The 26,756-nt window shown below is 35.9% G+C and overlaps 1 protein-coding gene across 1 annotated transcript; it reads left to right on the forward strand.

Annotated features, from left to right (window-relative positions):
- The first annotated feature begins 3,544 nt into the window (after nt 1–3,544).
- Nucleotides 3,545–4,781, forward strand: LOC133283887 (uncharacterized GPI-anchored protein At4g28100-like). The gene is made up of 2 exons (XM_061480811.1): nt 3,545–4,204; nt 4,294–4,781. Exons 1-2 carry the CDS (start codon nt 3,545–3,547, stop codon nt 4,621–4,623), a joined length of 990 nt encoding a protein of 329 aa, XP_061336795.1. The 3' UTR covers nt 4,624–4,781.
- The last annotated feature ends 21,975 nt before the right edge of the window (nt 4,782–26,756 follow it).

Consider the following 26,756-nt stretch of genomic DNA (forward strand, 5'->3'; position numbering starts at 1 on the left):
TAAAGTTAAAAGACTTCTTTCACAAAATAAAAAAACAACTTCGAAGTGGTGTACAGGTGGATTCGCACAAACTAAAAAGTGTTCCCCCACAACGTACGACTCCGATCCTCTTTGTAGCTAATGATTTCAATAAACCAGGAAAGCTCTTCATTAAATCAGTTATACGATCAAAAGAGGCAAGTTTTCTCCACAGCCACATGCATATAAAGTTTAAGGGTTTAGTGGGATCTCATCTTTGGTACATAGTAGTATATATTACTTCCATTTAAAATTTAATATATGTATTTGAAATCTCACTTTTTCCTATTACATGTCAGCATTGATATTTGTTGTTTGATTTTGATTAGAGGGATGTATAAAAAATTGAGTGCATCTGTAGTATTAGTATTGTAGAAATTTCTGTTGAGTGGATGTTCTTTAAAAGGATACAAGCTTAACTTATCCAAATTCTTATCGATAAGATTTTGTGTAAATATGAAAAGTTATTTTTTTTTTCACTTTACTTATTAGTGATGAGACTGAGAAAAGAGATAAAGAAACAACTTTTTAAATTTATACAAAACCTTATCGGTAAAACTTTGTATAAGTTACTAAAAGACATGAGCTTGTATACTTTAAAAACATATTTCTTTTTCCCAAAGTTTAATTGGATCGAGTTCAGAGATTTTTTTTTTTGGTGTTGTGGTCGTGGGCTATAAAGCCTTACAATTGAACTGACATGCTTTTTCTCATGCTAGTTACTATACCATCGAACTTCATTGAGGTATGAACAAGACACAATTGGAGGAGGGTTTTTGCACGTGCACGAGTGTAAGCCAAAAGAAAATCATATTCATGCATGATACATCACGCATCATAGGCTTTGCTGCACAATTGGGCTCATACAAAACCCAACATTTTTATGAACTGGAAGGTTTATCTGGGCCCGGAAACCTCAATTTGTAATTTGCAACACCATGATTGTACCTTTTTCCTTCTACTTTTGGGGCTCAATTACCGATGCTATAGCTAAACCATCTTCCTTTTAGAACCTAATCCGATATATAATGTATTCTTTTTATTGACCAATATGCATAGGATATGTAATACCTAACAAAAGCATCGTCCTCCCCTTTTTCCACTTCATGATTTGAATTAGGGGACCCTGCCCGAGACGCAAAGGGACCAGATTATTGGGGGCAGGAAAAAGAGTTGCAAGCTTTTTTTCCAAAGGTGCTACTTTTTACAGGAACAATTTTCTTTTGGTTGACACTTTGTGTTTGTCCTCTAAACTAATAATGTACCTCTCTCTCTCTCTCTCTTTTGTTTGAATCTGATATGAGTTGGGACTCAACTGGACTAGACTACTCATTTCTAATATAGTTTCTACTCTCCATTCCTCTGTGGTGGAACCTACTTCTACTTAACACTGTGGGTAACTTTGTCTTCTAGTGTAACAAGAATATGCATAGAATAAACAGATAATATCCTTAGCTGGTCCTGTCTGTACATGTGTAATGTAATTAAAATTTGATTCAACGGTTAAAAATCGACCCCAATACAATGCTGATTAGTATAACAGTAACGTTATAAAGAAAATGAAAATACTAATGGGGCTAGGCATTCCCATGTGAAGTGGAAGATTTATGTTTGTCCATATTAGCTGCCCGTAGCAACTGCGTAATTTAAATAAATGTTATCTTCAGGAAAACAATGCACAAAAAGAAAATGGGGTTAGGTGGCTGTCACGCATGACTCGATTACCACTAGAAACATGTAAAAAGCAAAGCTAATTGAAGTGCACAAGAAGTCAGGCATATACGGTTTGCTTGCTGAGCTGATTAGGGCAATTCCACTTCTGACACTCTCCGATACACGTTAAGATTATCCCTTTGTATTTGGATTGTCGACATACATGGCAAGTGATTATAATAAGCATTTTATTAATCTCATCTTAAGGGGATAAATTATTTTATATGATAGAGACAAATTTATGGGCTCTACCACATAAAAAAGGGAAATAGATTCTCTCATGTGTAATTTAACATGATCATGTCATGTGAAAAGATCTTAATCATTAATAATTAAATCAACGGTGATGATTGTGTAACTTTCTATCCTTATATTTTTTTCTCTCCTCCCTTATCACCATTAACTCACCCATGTATAGTTATGATTGTCCCACATGACATGGTCATGTTAATTAGCACATGAGAGGATCTACCTCTTAAAAAAAATGACACAGTTATCGAAAGGTGTATAGCAGAAAAAATATATCTCACGTAGTATGAGAATAGTTTTTCCCTTATAATAATTACTATTATTATTGTTTTGCATACTTAAGTTATTATTTATTGACAAATAGTTGGTTTTTTTTTTTTTAGAGTTAATCCAATGTAATTATTTTTTTGAGGCGAATTGACTCCACCCAATATTTTTATAAACTTCAATATTTTAAACTGAAATTAATATGAAGTACAGAAGAGTTCATATACGAAGATATTTAAATTTTTTTCAAAAAAAACATATGAAAATTAAATTAAGATTTTTTTTTTACTTATTTAACTTCCATATTACCGATTGAGCTAATATCTTTTTTGGTTAAATTGTTGGTCTTTGAAAATGATGGAGAATGGGAAAAACGAGGGTCCAACACTGAAGGCCCGCCAAAAGCAATTTCCCCTTTCTATATAGGAAAAACAAAAGATAACGGAAGATAATAGGAGAAGGAGAAAAGAAAAATGATAAAATGAAAATTACAGCACAAGCTGCCAAATTCTCGGACAGCCTTTTCTTTTCGTATCACTCCATTTCTAATCAAGATCCTGTTGCTCTTTAGTTTTTAGCAACGTATAAAATTCAGAAACATGAAAAATACTGTTTAATATATATATTTTTATTAGAAAAACTGTTTAAGATATTATTTTATTAAAATCTTTTAAAAAGAGAATCTTAAATCAACGAGAGATCACCTTGTTTCGTGAACTTGGAGCGTCAGCATAACGCATAAATCCAGAGTGATCTCTGACCGTAACCTCCTTTTTCATGTGGATTGTGAACATGAATATTTATATCTAAAACAAACATTAAAATATATTAAACACCCATTATAAAATATTAATTTAACTTTTAAGTGTAATTATTATAAATTGTGCTTAAACCCATATCATTGTTCTCTCTCCAAAGAGTACAAATCAGTGAGAGAGACACCACAGGCAGAGAGTAAAGCTAGCCCAAGAAAAACAAACCTTTTTCCCAAGCCAAGCCATGAGCACTTTGCCATCTTTTCCATTGCTTTAGCATGCGTTGTTGAAATGATTTGGCAATGCTTCCAATCACTTCTAAAACAACTTCCTTCTTCTTCTGCTGCTTTTGAATATCTCTCAGAATCTCCACCTCTCTTTCTAGCTATAATTTCCAAGAAAACTTAAATCACTTTCTTGCATAAACCAAAAAAAAAAACACTTTCTTTTTTCAACCCATCCCCATCTCTTTCTCCACCACCCAAATTACCTCATTTTTTCAAAAAAAAAAAAAAAAACCCTCTCATCTTTTTCAAAAGAAGATGCAATCATTCACGTCCATTTTGGCGTGCCTTCCTTTGTTCACTTCTGTACTTCTACCATTACCCTTTTCTCATGCCGGTTTATTATCCCAACCGGTGAACAACCCCAACAACAACCAGCCTCTTGAACCGGGCGAGTACCCATCTTCCAACACGGTCCCCGCATTCCCGGTTCAGACCGAAGCCCAAACCTGCCGGCTCGACCTCTCCGACGAGCTATTCGGTGGGGTGAAGGCCGCATGCGGGAAGAATCTCGACCGCAGCCGGTGCTGCCCGGTCCTAGCAGCGTGGCTCTTCGCCGCACACGCCCACACAGCACTTGAACTGTCCGGCGCACCATCTCCGGCGCCGTCAAGCGGCGGCGCCGGAGGAGACCTCCCGATGATGCCGGACGACTCGCAAAAGTGCGTGAACTCGCTCCAAGACTCGCTCCTGAGTCGCAACATTAGAATCCCTCAACCAAACGCCACGTGCGACGCCATTCTGTGTTTCTGCGGAATCAGACTTCACCAGATAAGCTCATTGTCTTGCTCCGCAGCGTTTAACGTTTCTGATTCTCTCAAAAACGCAACCCCAACTGTTGCCGTTCGCAACTTGGAAAACAATTGTCGTAACTCCTCTTACGCAGGTTGCACCAAGTGCCTTGGTGCCCTACAAAAGGTTCAACCTAAAATCACCCTCACATTATTTTTACTACTACTATTATTATTATTATAATTAATATTATTTTTTTATTATTATTATTACAGGTGAAGGGGTACAAGAACGAGACGAAGGGGAATGGAGGGAGTGAGAGGGTAAAGAAAATGTTCAACAGGGATTGTCAACTGATGGGTTTGACGTGGCTGTTAGCGAAGAACAAAACGGCATACATACCCACCGTTTCGGCGGTGTTGCGTGCAATGATGTACAGTGCGCATCCACATGAATCAAAGTGTAGCCCTGACCAGGAGAACATGCCGCTGGCCGTTGATTCACTTCAGTTCGACAGTGGCCATGCTTCATCGTGGCCGTCCAAGTTTTGGGTTACGTTTATGCCCCTAATCATTCTCGTTTCTGTTCAATTGTTGGCTTGCTAGGGTTGTTGTCTCTCGGTCACGTGAAGCTACTCGACAAAATCAGCAATTTAGGGTTGTTTTTTTTTACTTTTGGGGTTTCATTTTTTTGCACTCGATGTAAATTTCAAACTCCGTTGACATGTCTGTAATTACATGCCGTTAGTGCTATCAGGATCCTCTACCTCTCATTTTACATAGAAAGCAGAGGCTTTTTTTTTTTTGGGCTCCTATTTTCTAATCCTTATTTACTTTGCAGAACATGAACATTAACACGAACACTCAGCAAACTCCTAAATTCGTACTCAAATAATATGCTGACGAATGGGTAAGTATTGGAGAACGGAAAATATACCAGTTACTTTTAAAGATTACTATGGATTGTGATTAAAGATTAATATAATTGATATTTTTAGGTTTTGCGAATTAAGGGTTGAGTTTTTTTTACATTTCTAAAGCCTACATTCGGTACTAAATTTTCACGAAATTTGAAGGTTTATTATATAAATACACTCTTTTCGCTATGATTTTCGCAAATTAAATTTATTAATTATTAATTCATAATAAATGATAATTGTTGATTGACGGAAATCAACGGTGTTAAGATATGATTGCAAGAGGTTCTTAGAAAAAGAGTTGTAAGTATAATTTTCTTTATATTTATTAAGAAAAAAATGTTTATTCTTTTAACTATTAAATGACACAACTTATATCATTTTACTCTCACAAAGAGGTGGGACTCGTACCTTTATATTCTTTTGTCCATTCTCTTTCCTCCTTTATCTATCTCTTTATCTCACTTAAAATAACATAATTTTACATATTTTAAAATGATATATATTTTTTCCATTTTTTAACCACAAGTCCACTACGAATAAATTAAATTTCATGAAATGGCCAATTATATATTTCGTTAATGGCTTTGGATGTTAGCTTTGATACATGTTAGATCCAAAATTTTGCCAACCAATAAGTATAGTTGAAGTGGCATTGTTTTTTTTTATTATTATTATTTTAAGATAGTTTGTTGTTTTTTGTTTTAAATTCTTAGATAATCTCCCTTACACTTTTTTTTTTTGGTAGACAAGATCTCCCTTACACTGTTTAATTAGTTAAAACTTAACTTTTCATTTGGCACTTATTCTAATGACAATTGAAATGGATTTTTTTCATTACAGCTTTTCACGCACAAAGACTAGTAGGTCTTATCTTATTGATGGGGTTCTCTCAAAATTTTTGGAGCTTACATTAGAGAATTTATTTTTGCATAATATAAGTTTGAATCATGAACTTTTGTTTGATAGGCAATTTATAATTCTAATGTAAATCATCCTCAAGACGTCAGTGATTTTTTGTCTTAGAAAAAGAGAGTTTTCTTTCATCTTAAACATTAAAAAAAAAAAAAAAAAACACTCTTCTATTGCTAAATCTTAAATCCTAAAATTTGAAAGTCCCATTTGTGTGACTCTTGGACGTATGCTTATTAGTATAATTGGTATCTCATGCCCTCCAATGAAGGAGGTAAACAGAAAGATCTCTGACAAGAATAATAAAATTGCTCTTCAAAAAATTATTTACATTTCAAACTATAAATCGAGGAGTTTCATAATAATAATTTCCTGCTAGTTTTGGATAAGCTATAATGCTAACTAATGTTTTTCGTAGTAGTCTTAATATTCAAAACTTTTGTATTGGTTCCTAGTCCTAAACCAATATTGTAATGGCAAGCAATGGTATCAGCTTAGGTAGTGACGATATAATGTTGGACCACTCAAGGAGGAGCAGCTCCCCATGACTGAGTATGTTGGTCGACTTACTTAAATAAAAAATGTATATATTAAAAGTTTAGGCAGAAAACGAAAAAAAAAAAACACTAGTTTACATTTTTCGATGGAGGTACAGTGCTGAATCGGAATCCGAGTTTTTATATTTACAGAAGAAAAATTAATTTATTAATTATGAATTCAAGGGTTCAATTACGGTTTCTCAAGTTTAAGCAAGAATAATGTGGCTGAATGTCTGTCATTTAGCAGTCCAATGGCAACAGTGGTTCATCCACATGATCTTATGGCCAATCAGAATTTAATCGAGGCAGTCCGTTGTTAAATTATCAAAGATTCTTGTTTAAAATTTTTTTATCAAAGATTCCTTGACAAATTAATGTTTAAAAAGTATAAATAGACATAGAGATGATTTCCATGAAAGAATTCACCCGAGAAAAGCCAAAAAAAGCTACTTCCTAGAAGCCCTTTTGGCCATTTGAGACTAGCCATCTATTAGACAAAAGGAAATTTTTTTACTGAATCAAAAAAGTAAATTTCCCTTACTGCAATAAGAAATAAAAGTAGTAGATGAGTGTCATCATCTTCACACTAGTGGAGTCACAACTCAAAAATTTAGATGGGTCAAAATATTTAACATATCAAATTATTAAAATATTTATCGTAATTACACAATTTTATCATAAATTTTGTTCCTGATAGTTATCTAAATTATGTACTAAATAATGTCACGTAATATTGAAAATTCAAATGAACAATTGTCATTGATTATATATAAAAGCAAACATATAAAATGCACTAATCTTTTCGGTAAGCATTTCAAACATAAGAATTTTACTTTCCTTCCACAACATAATAAGTAATGAACCTAACATTATCCTAAGGATATGAAAACACACAAATATAATAAGGATTTTATAAGAGTTATGTTGTAGGAAAAGTGATTGTGTTATGTTATAGAGATTCATTTTGCGTGCCAAAGTTTTTTTTTTTTTGCTGCGGGCCCCACAAAATGTTGTGTGTGTAGGAAACTTTTTGTGGTCATGTTAAATGATAGATGATACAGTGGTACAATTGCCCAGAAGAAAATCAAGCAACTTGGTTTTAAAAATTTTGTCATTGAAGATGCAGTGGGGTTCTCGGGTGGCATATGGTTACTATGGAAAGAAGAATTCCTTAATGTCTCTCTCATTGAGAAGTCTAGCCAATTCATACATGTTTCCTGCTCCACAAGGCATGGAGTTTGTTTCTGTCTCACTGTGGTCTATGTCAATCCTAGGGAGGAAATCCGAGAGGAGCTTTGGCTGGACCGAAAAAGAATCAGTGATAATTCAGTGGGTCCTTGGGTCATGATGGGAGACTTCAATGAAATTGCCTCAATTAAAGAGAAAAAAGGGAGAGCTCCTGTTAATCTTGCCAGATGTCAGAAGTTCACTGACTTGCTGAATGATTGTAATATGCTTGATTTGGGTTGCAGAGGATCTAATTTTACTTGGAGAGGCCCTACGTGGCTGCACCTAGAGAGAGTGTTTAAAAGGCTTGATCGTATTTGTGCCAATGCGGATTGGAGAATAGCTTTTGGAGAAGCTTCTGTTAGTGCTCTGCCCCGTTTGAATTCGGACCATAATCCCCTTCTCTTTTCTCTGTTCCCTAAAGACCGAGATTGGAGAGAAAGACCTTTCAGGTTTCTAATGGCTTGGCAAGACCATAGAACTTTTACTCACTTCCTCAAGTTTGCATGGAAGTCTAATATGAAGATCAATCAAAGCCTGAACAACCTGGTTCCTCCTCTTAAATCTTGGAATATAAGGGTTGTTTGGTTGCATTCAAGTGAGAAAAGACTTTTTGCTCAAGAAGATACAGGATAACCAGAATTTCTCCTCCAATCAACCGGATCATGTTTATACTGAGATTGACAAAGCCCTTCAGATTAAATTAAACCGTGTTTTGGAGCAAGAGGAAGCTCTTTGGTTCCAGAAAGCCAGATGCAAATGGATAACAGATAGGGACCGAAATACTACCTTCTATCACACTACCACCATTGTCAGAAGAGCCAGGAACAAAATTTGTGAACTAAAGAATGATGAGGGCCATGTTGTTCAAGAAGAAAATAATCTGATCCAGCTAATTCATATATTTTTGAAAAGTTATTTGCAGAGGAAGATATCAATAGACCTTGGATTAGGACTAAAAATAACTGGCCTGCACTTGAGGAAAACGAATTAGCAGCCCTGAAGAAACCAATTTCTGATCAGCTTATTACGGATGCATTTTTCTCTATGAATGGCCTTAAAGCTATAGGTCCAGATGGCTTCCCAGCTTTTTTCTTCCAAAAGAACTGGGACTTAGTAAAGAACCAAGTTGTTGATTGTGTGAAACATGCTTGGAATCAGCCCTCTGCAGTGAAAGACCTGAATAAAACCCTCCTGGTCCTTATCCCCAAACTGGCAAAACCAGAAAGGATCAATCAATTCAGGCCTATTGCTTTATGCTCAGTTCTATACAAAGGCATTAGCAAGTTGATGGTGGGAAAGTTGAAGCCTATTCTAAGTAAACTCATATCTCCTCAGCAAGTTAGCTTTGTACCTCACAGACAAATCGAGGATAATATTGTTATTTCCCAGGAGATGGTCCATTCTATGAACAGAATGAAAGGTAAAAGGGGCTTCTTTACGATAAAAGTTGACCTGGAAAAAGCATATGACCGCATGTCCTGGAGCTTTGTTCATAAAGTTTTATCTGAAGTGAAAATCCCAAAAGCTATGGTTGAATTAATTATGCATTGTGTCTCCTCAATTCATCTTGAGATCTTCTGGAATGGCACAAAAGCAGGCAGCATATCTCCCAGCAGAGACCTCAGACAAGGAGACCCAATTTCTCCATATATCTTTGTTCTGTGTATGGAGAAGCTTTCCCACTTGATAGCGGATTCTCTGGAGAAGAAGGATTGGAAGCCCATGAAAGCAGGAAAATGAGGCCCCACCATATCCCATCTCTTATTTGCGGATGATTTGTTATTATTTGGAGAAGCAATTACTGATCAAATTAAGACGACCATGAGCTGCCTTGAAAAATTTGGCAATATGTCTGGTCAAAAGGTCAGCTTACTTAAAACTAGTATTTTCTTCTCCAAAAATGTTCCTCGGGATGTTGCCAAGTCTATTGGGGAAATCAGGGGCTTTACTCAAACAAGAAATTTGGGCAGATACCTGAGATATAAAATGAAGCATGGTCCCATCAGCAAAGTGCACTATGGTGATCTAATGGACAGGGTCAACAACAGACTTCAAGGCTGGAAGAAACAGTGTCTATCAATGGCAGGGAGAATCACCTTGGCCAAGTCGGTTATTTCAGCTATCCCCATGTTTAGCATGCAGAATAGCCTTTTACCAGTGGGAATTTGTGATGACATTGAAAGATTGCAAAGGAAGTTTATATGGGGTGACTCTGACTCTCAAAGAAGGAATCATGCTATTGGCTGGGAACAACTAAAGCTTCCAAAAAACCTGGGTGGCCTAGGCATCATAAACCTCAAAAAACAAAATGTAGCCTTCCTGCAAAAATGTGCTTGGAATATTGTCTAATCTCCTCACCACCTCTGGGTTCAGGTCCTAACTGCTAAGTATGGTAGAAAAAAGGATATGCTAAAAGAGATTGCTTGCAAACCTTATGATTCTCATTTGTGGAAAAGCCTTAGCAAGATCTGGCCTGATATGCTTAGCAACACCTTTTGGCAGATTGGAAATGGCAGGAAGATCAATTTCTAGAAAGAAAATTTGTTAGGTGGTAGTCATAATCTTCTTTCTATTTCAACCAAATCCCCCTCTGTGGAAGCTTTGGAACTTAGAATTAATACTAGAGAATTCTGTTCTGAAGAGGGCTGGAACTTACAATACCTCCTGAATCATTTTGATCAGCATACTGTGAACATGATCCTTGCCATCCCTCATCCAGAGAGTGAAGCTGGGGAAGACACAATTGCTTGAAGAGACTGGATTCCAGGTCATTCCATTGTTAAACTTCTTATTGTAATCAAATAACTCCAAATGCAGCTTTTTCAAGCCACTGCTGGGATAGAATTTGGAGTTGGAAAGGAAAAGAAAGAGTTAAAATCCTTATATGGAAGATGCTCCACGGCAGAATGCTAACTAAAGCTACAATAGCTAAGTGGAATGGGGGGTCAGATTGCTGCCCATTCTGTCCTGACACAGTGGAGGAATGTCTGCATGCCTTCAGGGACTGTTCCAAGGTCAAAAAAGTATGGCTTCTTCCTATATTCCACCCTTTCCCTGCGGGTTTTTTTGACCCCTGCTCCTTTTATGACTGGATGTCTCTTAACTTAAAATTGGTGACTCAGAACGATAAGGATTGGAGGGATGCCTTCTTCACAGTTTGTAGTTCTCTGTGGTTATGGAGGAATAAAGAACTACATGAGGTTGACTACAAGAGACCAGGTGACCCTTCCTCCTTATTAGCTGATCTTATTGAGGAAACTTGGTTCTACATGAGTAAACCGAGCAAGGGGCAAACTAGGAACTCTCCCTCTTCCTACCAATCACAGTGGCTTGCTCCCTCTCTAAACTTCCTCAAATTGAATGTTGATGGTGCTGTTTCCGGGGAAAGAGCTGCCTGTGGAGGACTCTTTAGAGACTGTTGGGGCTCTTGGATTGGTGGTTTCTCTGCATTTATAGGATCTTGTTCTCCTTTATCTGCGGAGCTTTGGGCTATTTACCATGGCCTTGCTTTTGCCTGGAATAAAGGTTGGAAACAATTTATCCTGGAATCGGATTCTTCTCAAGCTTTAGGCCTTCTTACCTCTAATGGTAATGAATCTCGAAAACTACCTATTGTAGCTAAGATTCGAGTATTTCTGCAAATGGATTGGACTATTTTTCTTAAAGGGATCCCGAGGAGGTGTAACTCTTGTGCGGATTGGATTGCTAAAAAGGCTTTGGATGATTCCCAAGGTCTCAAACCAATTTCTTCTCCGAGCAGTGAGCTTATCAACCTCCTGGCAGCTGATTTATTGGACCCTGGTCACCTCGGTTTGCTGCAATAGGAGGCTGGATGTTTAGGATTCTGGTTTTCCTTTTCTGTTTTGCTTAGTTTCTGTTATAGCTTCCTGTTTTCGTTTCTGTATTTTCAGTTTATGTGTTTCTGTTTGCTGGGGCTTGCCCCCTTTTGAATATCAAAAAAAAAATGATAGATGATAAACCCATATAATAATTATATGTATAATAAGCAATATCCTTAGTCTCCTCTTTCATTATCTCTATTCTTTAAATTTTCAATATCTCACGTTAGAAAACGTCACACTTGTTTGCAATAGCCACAAGCACGATGAAAAGTTTTCACATTTGGGAATTAGATTTTTGACTATTCTTTGTGTGTGCACTAACCCAAAACACAATAATTCAATGGACCTTCATATTCCATAATTTTAGTCCTGTTATTCATTTGGTTTCATGATTGTTACTTTCAAGGGTTAAGTGTTTATCCTTTTAAATGATACAAATTGTGTCCTTTTAATTTTTAACACTATGTCTTACTAGTAAGAGATAGTTATAACATGAAAAATTATTTTTTTTCTCTCTCCACGTCAGTTGAAGTGACTGAGGAAATAGAAAACAAAAAAAGCAATTTTCATATTATAAGTTTATAACTATGTCTTATCGATAAGATATAGAAAAACTAAAAGAACAAACCTTTTTTCCTACTTTTAAATGGGTTTATTTGGGCCCAAATTTTGAAATAGATCAAATAATCATTTTGTGATTAAGTTTAGAAGTCTTTCTTTTTTAAAATAATAGGAATAAGAATAAATAACATAACTGATTAGAATAAAGCAGAAAAAATATATACATGATAAAAAAGAGAGAAGGTAAAACACAAAAGTAACCATATTATACACTTTCCTTTATATTTGTTTGCATTTAGATGGTTTGTTGTTACTTTGTATTGAGTATTTAATTTTCTATTTAGGTGGTGTCAAATTATAATTTTAACCTTAATCAATTATAATTAATTACATAATAAGTAAAAAAAACAAGCAAGTGCCAAGGCAACTGCTGGCTTGGATTTGTTAAATAGGAAAGTGTATAAATGCAAACAAATAAAAAGGAAAGTGTATAATATAGTTATTTTTGTGTTTTACCTTCTCTCTTTTTTATCATGTATATATATTTTTTCTGTTTTATTCTAATCAGTTATGCTATTTATTCTTATTCCTATTATTTTAAAAAAGAAAGACTTCTAACCTGTTCAACTAAATTATGAGCGGTTTCAAGCGTTGATTTAAATTTTTTTTAAAAAAAAAATTTCGGAGGTGCGGATATACAACTTTTTTCCTGGGTGTTCTCATGTATTCTAAATATTAAAAGTTGAAACTGTTTATACTCTATAGTGTAAAGCAAAAGCTGAATTTGAATTTATACTAAAAAAAACTGAATCTGAAATAATATGAATACTAAACAAGAGTCCATAACTATTAATTAAAAATTTAAAACTAAGTAACTTTAGAAGGCCCAGTAATCATTCCACCGCTTTGGACATTGCATTGTGCGCTTGGGCCTGTTTGGTACGTATGTCAAAATCATCGAGAATGTGAGTGGGCTGTTCAATCTCAAGCAAGTCTTTCTTTGTGTTTGAACTTAGTGTTACTGCTTAATTTCTTATTATTGTCATTGTGGTTGTGGTTAAGAAGTGAAGCCTCTATATGTCTAGTTAAATATATAGGCGAGACTGAGAAGAGGAAATTAAGGAGGGAGATACTGCAAACCAAAGAAGTAAGCAACGGAGAAGGGAGAGCAAGGGAGAGAAGTGAGCAAGTAGAAAACAGAGGTACCACCAAAGGGGTTTACAAGTTACTCACCATTGACACTGTCACTCCTCCACTAGGAACTAGCACCGTGACGCTATTTACCTCGGTGGTGGTTACTAACAAGACAACCCATAGCAATTGAATAGAGAGTGTTCTTAGAGAAAGGACTCATACTCAGAGAAGAAAAGACTCTACACCCTCACCCTCTCACTCTCACTGTCACCCCATGCAAGATCACCTCCACCTCCTGGCCAACCATATACACACGCGCTCGCCCCTGATTGGTCTATTGAAATATAATTAACTATTACTTTTTTATTTTATTAAAAATAGACTAATATAGTATGTTATGATTCCAGATGTATTTCAATCTATAACAGTGATCCATTTATTTTGGGTTCGAGTATAATTAACACTAATTGGTATGTAAGTCAGTGTAATTTTTAATTCATGTAAGAAGATATTAAAGTTAAACTACTAAGTTAAGCCTCCTCTGCATTCATTTTCAATCATTTCACAATTCGTCCAATGATAATTGTGATTAAGAAGTGTAAATTATATAGAAAATTCTAGTTTCTCATACCCATTGCAGGTTATAGCATTAGCAGCTGCAAACATGTTCTTCCCAATTAGCAAAATGTCTTCTTGTTGAGAAATTAAATTCCAGGAACTGTTTCCACTTTCATTCATACTTTTACCTCTTTAATTAAGGTATATTTATACAACTATCAATAACAACTTCTACCTAATAATAGCTAACAACTTTACAAATCTAAATAATCTAAACAAATTAATCCTATCTAATTACAACAATATTTCAAATCTAATTCCTATCTTCAACACTCCCCCTCAAGTTGGTGCATAAATATCTATTATGCCCAACTTGTTAATGACTTCTTCAAAAACTTTTCCAGAAACAACTTTTGTTAACACATCGGCAAGTTGCTCCCTGGACCGAACATGAGGAATCTGAATTATCTGACTGTCAAGCTTTTCCTTAATAAAATGTCTATCCACTTCAACATGCTTGGTCCTATCATGTTGAACTGGATTGTGTGCTATTTCCACAGCTGCTTTGTTATCACAAAAGAGACTAATTGGTTTATCATATGAAATGCCCAAGTCAGCCAGAATGTTTCTCACCCACAACAATTCGCAAACACCATAGGCTATACCTCTGAATTCGGCCTTAGCACTAGATCTTGCCACTACCTTTTGTTTCTTGCTCCTCCATGTAACCAGATTTCCCTATACGAAAGTGAAATACCCTGAAGTTGATTGCCTTGTGGTTTTATCACCAGCCCAGTCTGAGTTCGTGTATCCTTCAATGCAGGCTCTATTATTTTTTGAAAATAAAATACGTTTCCCTGGAGATCCTTTGAGATACCTCAAAATACGATATACTGCTTCCATATGTTCTTCACTAGGAGAGTGCATGAATCTACTAACCATACTAACAGAATATGCAATATCAGGTCTAGTATGTGATAAATAAATTAATTTTCCTACTAACCTTTGATATTTGCCCTTATCAACCTCAACCTGATCCAGATAAATACCCAAAGAACGATTCACTTACATTGAGTATCAGCAGGCTTGCAAGCCATTAGCCAAGTCTCGGATAGAAGATCTAAAATGTATTTCCTTTGAGATAGAAAAATACCTTGTTCAGATCTTGCAATTTCTATTCCAAGAAAATATTTTAGAGAACCCAGATCCTTCATTTCGAATTCAACAGCTAATTTCTTCTCAAGTGGCTTCATTTCTTCTACATCATCCCCTGTTAGTACCATATCATCTACATAAACAATGAGTATTGTTACCTTTCCTTTGTTATGCTTTATGAACAATGTATGATCCGAGTTGCTTTGCTTATAACCAAACTTCTTCATTGCTAAAGAGAGCCTTCCAAACCACGCCCTGGGTGATTGTTTAAGACCATAGAGAGCCTTTTCCAGTTTGCAAACTACATTCTCCTTTGAAGAAGTTAGCTTCACTCCAGGTGGAACCTCCATGTAGACTTCCTCTTCTAAGTCACCATTCAAAAAAATGTTTTTTACATCAAACTGTTTCAATGGCCAGTCTTTATTTGCAGCAATGGATATTAAGATTCTAATTGTATTAAGTTTAGCCACAGGAGAAAACGTGTCTTGATAGTCTACTCCATACCTTTGTGTGTATTCCTTTGCTACAAGCCTTGCCTTGTATCTATCAATACTCCCATCTGCTTTTAACTTCACGGTGTATACCCATTTGCACCCAATTGTCTTCTTCCCACTCGGTAGAGAGGTTAATCTCCAAGTTTTATTGCGCTAAAGTTCTTCCATCTCAGTATTCATTGCTTGCTTCCATCTAGGATCTTCTAAAGCTTCATGCACACTATTAGAAATATATACAGTAGATAATTGATCAATTGTTAGAGCATATGATCCAGACAACCTATGAGATGACACATAATTACTAATAGGATACTTCACTTTTACTTTCGGGTCCGGTTCATAAACAGTTTTGGGTTTGCCTTTATTTGGTCTCTCGACTTTCTGACTTGAATACTATTAGGAGCAGCAGAAATTGACGAATCTGTATTAGGGACAGAAAGCAATTCGGTTCTGGATTCAAAATGTGGTTCAAAATTATGTTCAACTGCGGAGTCTGTTAGGCTTGGTGTCTCATGGGTTAAAGGAGGACTTGCATCGTTGAGATTTGCTTCTGGAGGATCAAAGATTACTTCAGGTGAAGAGCTTTGAGGAGAATAAGTGCTAGTGAGCTGATCATTTGTGTTGGAAAGTATTTGAGTAGGAACTATAGAAGTAGATAGCCAGAATTCTTCTTCTCTATTGTTTTGGATCTGCCCCTGAGAAGAAGAAGAAGAAGAAGAAACTCCCCCTGCATAAAAAACTTCGGTTTCCCTAAAAGATACTTCAAGAGTAACATGCATTTTGTGATTATTAGGATCAAAACAACGGTATCCCTTTTGAAGGTCAGAATATCCAACAAAAATACATTTTTTAGCACAAGGATCAAGCTTATTTCGTAGAGGTTTGGGAACATGGACATAGGCAGTACAACCAAAGACTCTAGGTTCAAGATTCATGACATGAGGTATAGAAAAGAAAGTTTCAAGTTTTTGTTGGGGAGTAAGAAAATTTAGTGAACTAGATGGAGTACTATTTATTAAATAGGCTGCTGAAAGGACTGCCTCCCCCCAGTAATGGGAAGGTACATTCATCTCAAATAAAGATGCCCTGGTTACTTCCAACAAGTGCATGTTCTTTCGCTCAGCTAATCCATTTTGCTGAGGCGTGTAAGTGAAAGAGGTGTGATGTTTGATACCTTTAGATTCTAGAAATTCAAAAAAAAATTATTCTTATATTCAAGTCCATTGTCTGTTTGAAGGATTTGAATTGAACTTTAAAATTGGGTTTGAACCATATTATAGAATTTCTGAAAGACAAAGAAAACTTCATTCTTATGTTTCAGTAAAGATATCCACATCATTCGAGTACACTCATCAATAAAAGACACATAATAATAAGCATGAGAAAAAGAAAGGACTTTAGAGGGGCCTCAGACATCAGAATGAATGACTTGAAATGGAATACAACTTTTATTCAAACTTGGATAAAAGGGAATTCAATGGCTCTTATCCATTTCACAAGTTGAACAATGAAATTCAGAAGGATTACATTTAGAAAATAAAGAAGGAAACAACCTTTGCAGATAAGTAAAAGAGGGATTCCTAGTCTTTTATGCCAAAGCCAAATGTCAGAATGAAGAGAAGCAGGAGTATGAGTAGCAGATGCTCTACAATGCAAGTCAGGTTCATCATTAGAGACTTCAAAGAAATAAAGGTTGTTATGTTTAACACCATAGCCAAGAATTTGTTGGGTTTGGATGTCCTGCAAGACACAAAATGTCGGCCAGAAAATAACTTTACAATTAAGGTCAGAAACAAGCTTACTAACAGATAGCAGATTGAAATCAAGAGAAGGAACCACAAGAACAGAATGAAGAACAATTTTTTTTGAGAGATTAAGGGTACCCTGACCAGTGATTGAAGCCGTGCCACCATTAGCAGTAGTAATAGTTATTTTAATACAAGAAGAAACATGCGTTAAAACTGAGGCATCACGAATCATATGATCTGACGCTCCAGAATCAATTATCCAAGATAAATTCCTAGAGTGAGCAGAGAGAGCAAAAGAGTTACCTAGAGTACCTTCATACACAACATTGGCGTGAGAAGTAGACGAAGAATCACCATCAGCAGCTTTTCCTGAATCAATGTTCTCTGATGCCTTTACCTCTGGTGCTTCAGCATAATCGTCATCAACAACGTGAATGGGGTCGATGGCTTTTCTCTTGCATGATCGAAGAGGGAAGAAAACAGAGCCAACCGAAGAATCGTGGTCGGCGTCATTGAAATCGTCCAAGTTGGAAAGTGATGGAACAGGGCATCGAGAGTCACAGACCTCGCAAGTGGAGTTGTTGTAAGGGTTCAAGAAAGTGCAGGATTTACAAGACCATTTTGGGGGCGAAGAAGATGAAGATGGCGTTGAAGGAAGTAGAGGAGAGGGACAGGACAAGCAGATTTGACATTCTGATTTTTGAGATAGAGGATTCAAAAAGGTGCATTTTTTGCAGGCCCAAGACATTACTGGAGATGGAATTTGGTTCGGTGGAAGATTAATCCCCATTGTGAGATAAGAAGACTCACCAGCGGCTTAGGATAAAAATGGGTCTTTTGTTAACGTTCATAGGATAAAAAAGTCATCTATGTTGGTGGTGGAGGGGTGGAGGACGATGGGGAAACAGTTTCAGAATTTTGTGGAGAAGTGTGGTCCATGGCTACGATGAGGAAATTAAGGTTCTGAGTATGAAATTAGGAAGAAAAAAATTTGGGAAAAAGAATTCTGAAGGAAACCAAATTCAGGTATGTTCGGTTTGCCAATGTTAAAAGGGTGAGTATGGGAGGGTAGAAGAAATGGTAAGAAATGGTATTGCCCAGGATAAAATGTTTTTTCCCATGATCACGAGAAGTAGAATCAAATTCTGAAAAAATGGTACGGGTGGGTACGAGAAGGTAAAACCAAATTCTGAAAAAAAATGTTTTTGCCCAGGATCAGAACAACGCTCTTGATACCATGTTGAGAAATTAAATTCTGGGAACTGTTTCCACTTTCATTCATACTTTTACCTCTTTAATTAAGGTATATTTATACAACTATCAATAACAACTTCTACCTAATAATAGCTAACAACTTTACAAATCTGAATAATCTAAACAAATTAATCCTATCTAATTACAACAATATTTCAAAACTAATTCCTATCTTCAACACTTCTAAATCTGATTAATGCAATCAATCAAGTTGATGTCGTAATCTCTGCAACCAGGAAAAATTTGCCAACTTGATAACTGCAACTAACATAACATCTCGCGCGCACACAGCCAAATCATACTACATAGAAATCACAAATGTCAATTCATGCTTTTTGACGTTGTGGATTTATCTAAAAGAAAAAAGAAAACTTTGAGTGGTTTGTAAAAATTTGTTTGAGTTTGTAAATATAACCTACCCTTTTATATATATTTATATTAAATTATGTCATGTCAATAAGTGTGAAGATATGTTACTCTCATATGTATATCGAATATTATTATTTTCTTTGGTAATGGCATGTACTTAAAATCGATATTTGTCATTTATCTTTTCTTTTATTCATTTGATCACTTTATTTTAGTAAAGTAATCTATCTTTTAAAAATGGGGAGAAAGACTTGAAGATTCATAGCTAATCAAGCTGATGATTTATTAGAGGTATTTTATGGACACACATAATTTTTAAACCATGTGTATATATGGATGATAGATTATCTTTGAAGACCTTTTAAGCATAATGGAATACATATTTTGATGATGACAAAGGGTTTACAAAAAGTCTCAAATTGAAGTTGGAGTTTGAAGATACAAGTGGTTAGGTATTTTTAGAAATTTTGTTATTAGGTATTTTTAGAAATTTTGTTACACACTATATTATATCATATAGTATCTACCTAAGCTCCATTGCATGTCAATGCATATTATTGCATACCAAGCTAAATTGTATACTAACACTATCACGTTAGTTTACTCCTTGCTTTCTATATAATAAAAATAAAGTAACTTTACCACTTGAAAAGCTATACGAAAAGGTTCAGCTTTATTTAAAAAAAAAAAGGGAAACTAAGAATATCTTTTAAATTTCAACTTGAAAAAGGTATCACGTGGGTTTCTTTGGTGAAGCTATATAATAATAATATAAAAAGGCAAACTTCACTTTTCATCTTTCATATATACACATCGTTCTTTTTTAACCGAAAAAAAGAAAGATTTCAACTGCATCGTCGTCTTCGTTCGTAAAAAAACAGCGTTTGCTTTCTACTCTGCATTTTCAAGATTTGTTTGTCACTTTTCTTCTTGCAAATAAGATTGAGTTCTCTTAAGTGAATCTCCTTGAGTGAAGAAAGAAAAATGCTCTGGATTTTTTTTTTTTTTATCGTGAACCCTTTCTCAACTTTATTTTGGTGGCTGCATATTTTCTTGGAGAAAAATTTGGGGATCTTTGATAAAGAATTTAGGGCTTCATTGTGGTATTTTCTAATCAACTCAAATCCTTTGTGAATCTTTATTGGAAGCATTTTATCTGAAATTTCTAGATCTATTATTTCATAATGCTATAGGGATTTTGAGTTGTTTAATCTGAATATTAAATATCTTGAATTGTTCTAGAAATTTTATTGTTGGAGTATTACATCTGAATTTTTTGTTTTAATTGAAGTATATTGTGATTAAAATTCATATTTCTTGTGGTTTTATTATCAAAAGATTTATCTAGAACTAATTCTAATTTTTGTGAAATTTTGAGATAAATTTCAAATCTGATTTTTCTGGTTATAATGGTTATATTTTCTGTTTAAATCAGATTTCTTGGTACTCATTGATTAGAAAATTAATTGTGTAATATCCAAGCTCCTTTGTGCATTAATTTTAGAGATTTTAATACATATGTCATTGGTTTAATTTACTGCATATGGCATAAATTTGTAGAGCTTAGTTTGATATTACCGTGATATATTTGGTGTGATAGGACACTGTATTTTTGGATTATTTCATTTGTTACAGTTCTGAAAAATATTGTATTTGTTGTTAAAGTGGAGTAGTTGTGTGCTGTAAATCTGTCCTAGGTGTGTGGGTGCAACCGTGTGGGTTGGCGACCTTGTGCTTGGCTTAAGAGTGTGTCTCAAGGCCTGGAGCCTAAAGAATCCAATAGAGAGAGTGGAGGTCTTGTGTGAGAGGAGTTGGTGAACTCTATAGGTTCGGCTTGAGAGTATTCTCAGAGCTTGGAGCATTGTAGGCACTAGGAAGACTTTTTGATATCTTGTTTGATTGCTTGTGTGACGCGTGTTTGTAAAACAGGTACACTTGTGATAAATAAAATATCTGCAGCTACTTCAGTCTGGACGTAGCACCCTACTTAGGCTTAGTGGGTGTGAACCAGGATATATCGTGTGTCTCTTGTCTATCTGATTTAATTTCTGAATATTTTGTTTAGAGACTGCCAGTTACACTGATTCTAGTTTTAGAGTGATGTAGCATCTTACTGGTTCTATTATAATTGCTGTAGCACTTAAACTGTTTTCTGGTATTTGGAAATTAATATTTTTCTAGTTTTGTTTAAGAAAATTACATTGCTGAGTTTATACTCTATAAATTGCTAAGGTGCGCATTCTATTATTAAATTGTTCTTAGCATTGTGAAAAATTATTTTGGACATATAGGGACTGAATAAAAATTGTGTAATTGTTTACTGAGTTCAAAAAAGCTTTTGAAAAAGTTTAGAACACCTATTCACCCCCCTCTAGGTGTTCCGTAAGCGTCCTGTGTAAGAAGCCACTTGCCCAACAAGAGGTATCAGAGCTTCGTGCTCTGAGTGATTGGCCATTGCCAAAGAGTTAAAGATCCTATGGCTTCTTTCCATCAGGATATTCCTCTTGAGGGTGGTTCCACCTATCGCCCTCCGTTTTTCAGTGGGATTGATTATCCCTACTGGAAAACAAGGATGCAGATTTTCCTTGAGTCGGTAGATCTTAAAATTTGGTATAGTGTAGAGGAAGGATATCAACCTCCAACTAGACTAGATGACAATGGTAAAAGTGTGCTTAAAAAATACACAGATTTTACTAGAGCAGAATTAGAGAGTGCCCAATACAACTCAAAAGCAAAGAACTTAGTAGTTGATGCACTTGGTAAGGATGAATACTACCGAGTATCTTCATGTAAGACTGCACGTGAGATGTGGCTTATTTTAGAAATAACCCATGAAGATACTAGTGAAGTAAAGCGTTCTAAACAAAATGCATTATGTAGAGAGTTTGAGCTCTTTGAGATGTATGAGGGTGAGTCTATATTTGACATGCAAAAACGTTTCATGCATATAGTTACATCAATGAATGCTTTAAATATTTTTCATGATGATGAATTGTTAGTTAACAAAATTCTGAGATGTCTTACTAAGGAATGGGATGCAAAAGCTTCGGCTATCTATAAAGCTAAAGATCTATCCACAATGTCCATTGCTACCTTATTTGAAAAGCTTCAGGAGTACGAGTTAGAATTAAATAGAAGGGCGAATCGTGAGCTTAACAAGAAAGATTCAAAAAGTATAGCTCTAAAAGTTTCTTCTTCCCAATCCAAGCAAAGTAAGAAAAGTACTGATACTTCTTCAAGTGAATCAAGCACCGGTGAAGACGATGAAATGACAATGTTCGTAAAAAATTTTAACAAGTCATTCACCAAGTTCTTCAACAAGAAGTTCAACAAAAGGAGAAGAAGGGCTAGCAACAAAAGTAGAAAAGAAAGCAACTCAAACAATGTTTGTTTTGAGTGTGGAAAGGAAGGTCACTTCCAAAAGGACTGCCCAAACAAAAAGAATAAATATGAAAATGGCAAATTCAAGAAAGGTAAGAGCAAAAAGAAGAAAGCTTACATGGCATTTTCGGATGACACTTCAAGTACTACAAGCTCCTCATCAAGTGAACAAGCTAACCTTTGCTTAATGACACAAATTGAAAAAGATCAAATTGAGGTATATTCTAGCCACTCTTCTAGTTCTATGTGGGATTCCAATTCGGTATGTGATTCTAATTCAATATGTAGTTCTAGTTCCTCTTGTGATACCTCTTCTATGGTTGGTCCATCATATGATGATTTGTTGTATGCTTATAAATGCTTGCAAGTTGAAAATGAAAAATTAACCTCTAAGGTTAAGAAAATTAAAAAATGAGAAAAATTGCTTGCAAGACAAAGTTGATAGTTTAACCACCATTATAAATGATCCAATGAAAGACAATGAAGATCTTAAAAATGAAAATCTTTTGATGAATTGTCTTCTTGGATCAAGTGATGATGTGAAACCCCCTTCCACTATTTCATGTACTAAATGTGTTGAATTATCTAATGAAGTGGATAGGTTGAAAATAATGGTTGATAGAATGACAAGTGGGAGAGACAACTTGAATGTCCTCCTTGGTAGACAAAGGGTTGAGACTACTAAACATGTACTAGGTTTTCACAAACCTCCCTTTGCTCAACCAAGAAAGAAAAACCAATATCCTCCTAGGTTCATGTCTAAATTACCATTTAAGAAATGTACATATTGTTGCATGAGTGGCCATCTTGTATATCAATACAATATTAAGAAATATGGCCTAAAAGGAACTAATCTTAAGTGGGTTCCTAAGAGGACTATGGATGTGGGCAACATTGCTTCAACATCTTACGGACCTCAACCTAACACATCTAGCATGTTCTTTAGCCCCAAGGTTAAGAAAATGATATATGTTCCTAAGAAAACTTAGTGAGCATGTATGCATCATGTGCCATGGAATGTTTTTTTTTTTTTTATAAATCATTTTGCACATGATGTCTGGTTGTTGTTTGGTGTTTAATATGACATGCATAGACTGTTTTTAACTCATCTTATGTTATACATGCTCAATATAAATGTTCTATATGTGGATAGAAAGCTTATTTCATGTACTACATGCCTATAAAGTTGAATAGTTCACTGTTTTAATCTAATATTCAATTCTGTCCAAATAGGACAACAAGCTCATTTGCAACATCTTCCTTTGAAAAATGTCAATTAGCAATTTTTGATGAAATATAAAATTGTTGTGTAAATTAGATTACATGTTTTATATGATAAATGCTAGATCTTGCTAATGTGCCTAGAAAGGCAAGTGTGGAAGATTATGTTGTAGGTGTTTGAAAGAAATTGGAAATGAATGAAAACATGAAGACTACATTGAAGATATTGGTAAATTGAAGAACCTCTTAGACTAAGCCCAAAAATTGCAAAGAATCAATACTTGGTACAAGACATGGGTAATCTTTGGATATATGATATGTTTGTTATATGCATTATCCATCTTTAATCCTTATTATATGCTATAATTGATTTTGATGATGTCAAAGGGGGAGAAAATATGAATATCATCAAATTGAGCTTATGCATATTTTGAGGGGGAGTTTTGAGAAGTTTTGAGAACATATGTATGCCTTACTTTTAATTAGCATAATAATTTTGAGTATGCATATGTTTAGGGGGAGTATGTGATTACATAATTTTAATATCTTATGCTACTAACCTTTACTTGTTTCAATTTGAGTATAAATTGCCATCATCAAAAAAGGGGAGATTGAAGACCTTTTAAGCATAATGTAATACATATTTTGATGATGACAAAGGGTTTACAAAAAGTCTCAAAATGAAGTTGGAGTTTGAAGATACAAGTGGTTAGGTATTTTTTAAAAATTTGTTACACACTATTTTATATCATATAGTATCTACCTAAGCTCAATTGCATGCCAATACATATTATTGCATATCAAGCTAAATTGTATACTAACACTATCACGTTAGTTTACTCCTTGCTTTCTATATAATAAAAAAATAAAGTAACTTTACCAATTGAAAAGCTATATGAAAAGGTTCAGCTTTATTTAAAAAAAAGGGAAAGTAAGAATAGCTTTTCAATTTCAACTTGAAAAAGGTATCACGTGGGTTTCTTTGTTGAAGCTATATAATAATAATATTGTAAAGAACATTGGGATACACCACCCCAAAAGCTAGCTCAAAGGGTGGGAGTGCCCAAGACCTACATAAGTTGCACATACAACTAATGTGGGACTATATATCTCAACACGCCCCCTCACACGAGAGCCCATTGGGCTTGAAGAGTGGACAATGCAACAGGCCCAGCCTACCTATGCTAAGAAACGCCACAAGAGAAAGTGGGGGGCGGCGAGGCTTTGATACCATGTAAATATCCTTGGGATACACCACCCCAAAAGCTAGGTCAAAGGGTGGGAGTGCCCAAGACCTACATTAGTTGCACATACAACCAATGTGGGACTATATATCTCAACACGCCCCCTCACACGAGAGCCCATTGGGCTTGAAGAGTGGACAATGCAACAAGCCCAGCCTACCTGTCCTAAGAAACTCCACAAGAGAAAGTGGGGGACGGCGAGGCTCTGATACCATGTAAAGAACCTTGGGATACACCACACCAAAAGCTAGATCAAAGGGTGGGAGTGCCCAAGGCCTTATAAACTACACATTAGTTGCTCATACAACCAATGTGGAACTATATATCTCAACACGCCCCCTCACGCGAGAGCCTAATGGGCTTGAAGAGTGGACAATGCAACAAGCCCAGCCTACCTGTGCTAAGAAACGCCACAAGAGAAAGTGGGGGGCAGCGAGGCTCTGATACCATGTAAAGAACATTGGGATACACCACCCCAAAAGCTAGCTCAAAGGATGGGAGTGCCCAAGACCTACAATAGTTGCACATACAACCAATGTGGGACTATATATTTCAACCTTAGCACAGGTAGGCTGGGCCTGTTGCATTGTCCACTCTTCAAGCCCAATGGGCTCTCGTGTGAGGGGGCATGTTGAGATATATAGTCCCACATTGGTTGTATGTGCAACTAATGTGGAGTTTATAAGGCCTTGGGCACTCCCACCCTTTGAGCTAGCTTTTGGTGTGGTGTATCCCAAGGTTCTTTACATGGTATCAGAGCCTCGCCGTCCCCCACTTTCTCTTGTGGAGTTTCTTAGGACAGGTAGGCTGGGCTTGTTGCATTGTCCACTCTTCAAGCCCAATGGGCTCTCGTGTGAGGGGGCGTGTTGAGATATATAGTCCCACATTGGTTGTATGTGCAACTAATGTAGGTCTTGGGCACTCCCACCCTTTGACCTAGCTTTTGGGGTGGTGTATCCCAAGGATATTTACATGGTATCAAAGCCTCGCCGCCCCCCACTTTCTCTTGTGGCGTTTCTTAGCATAGGTAGGCTGGGCCTGTTGCATTGTCCACTCTTCAAGCCCAATGGGCTCTCGTGTGAGGGGGCATGTTGAGATATATAGTCCCACATTGGTTGTATGTGCAACTAATGTAGGTCTTGGGCACTCCCACCCTTTGAGCTAGCTTTTGGGGTGGTGTATCCCAAGGTTCTTTACATTGTATCAAAGTCTCGCCGCCCCTCACTTTCTCTTGTGGCGTTTCTTAGCACAGGTAGGCTGGGCCTGTTGCATTATCCACTCTTCAAGCCCAGTGGGCTCTCGTGTGAGGGGGCGTGTTGAGATATATAGTCTCACATTGGTTGTATGTGCAACTAATGTAGGTCTTGGACACTCCCACCCTTTGAGCTAGCTTTTGGGGTGGTCCCAAGGTTCTTTACATGGTATCAGAGTCTCGCCGCCCCCACTTTCTCTTGTGGCGTTTCTTAGCACAGGTAGGCTGAGCCTGTTGCATTGTCCACTCTTCAAGCCCAATAGGCTCTCGTGCAAGGGGGCGTGTTGAGATATATAATCCCACTTTGGTTGTATGAGCAACTAATGTGGAGTTTATAAGGCCTTGAGCACTCCCACCCTTTGAGCTAGCTTTTGGGGTGGTGTATCCCAAGGTTCTTTACAAATATAAAAAGGAAAACTTCACTTTTCATCTTTCATATATACACAGCGTTCTTTTTTAACCGAAAAAAAAGAGAAAAGATTTCAACTGCATCGTCGTCTTCGTTCGTAGAAAAACAACGTTTGCTTTCTACTCTGCATTTTCAAGATTTGTTTGTCACTTTTTCTTCTTGCAAATAAGATCGAGTTCTCTTAAGTAAATCTCCTTGAGTGAAGACAGAAAAATGCTCTAGATTTTTTTTTTTGATCGTGAACCCTTTCACAACTTTATTTTGGTGGCTGCATATTTTCTTGGAGAAAAATTTGGGGATCTTTGATAAAGAATTTAGGGCTTCATTGTGGTATTTTCTAATCAACTCAAATCTTTTGTGAATCTTTATTTGAAGCATTTTATCGAAAATTTCTAGATCTATTATTTCATAATGCTTTAGGGATTTTGAGTTGTTTAATCTGAATATTAAATATCTTGAATTATTCTAGAAATTTTATTGTTGGAATATTACATCTGAATTTTCTGTTTTAATTGAAGT

This window comes from Gastrolobium bilobum, unplaced genomic scaffold (assembly GCF_033153095.1).
Source record: "Gastrolobium bilobum isolate Gb01-03AN ecotype WA unplaced genomic scaffold, APGP_CSIRO_Gbil_v1 utg28738, whole genome shotgun sequence".
In the NCBI taxonomy this organism is placed as follows: domain Eukaryota; kingdom Viridiplantae; phylum Streptophyta; class Magnoliopsida; order Fabales; family Fabaceae; genus Gastrolobium; species Gastrolobium bilobum.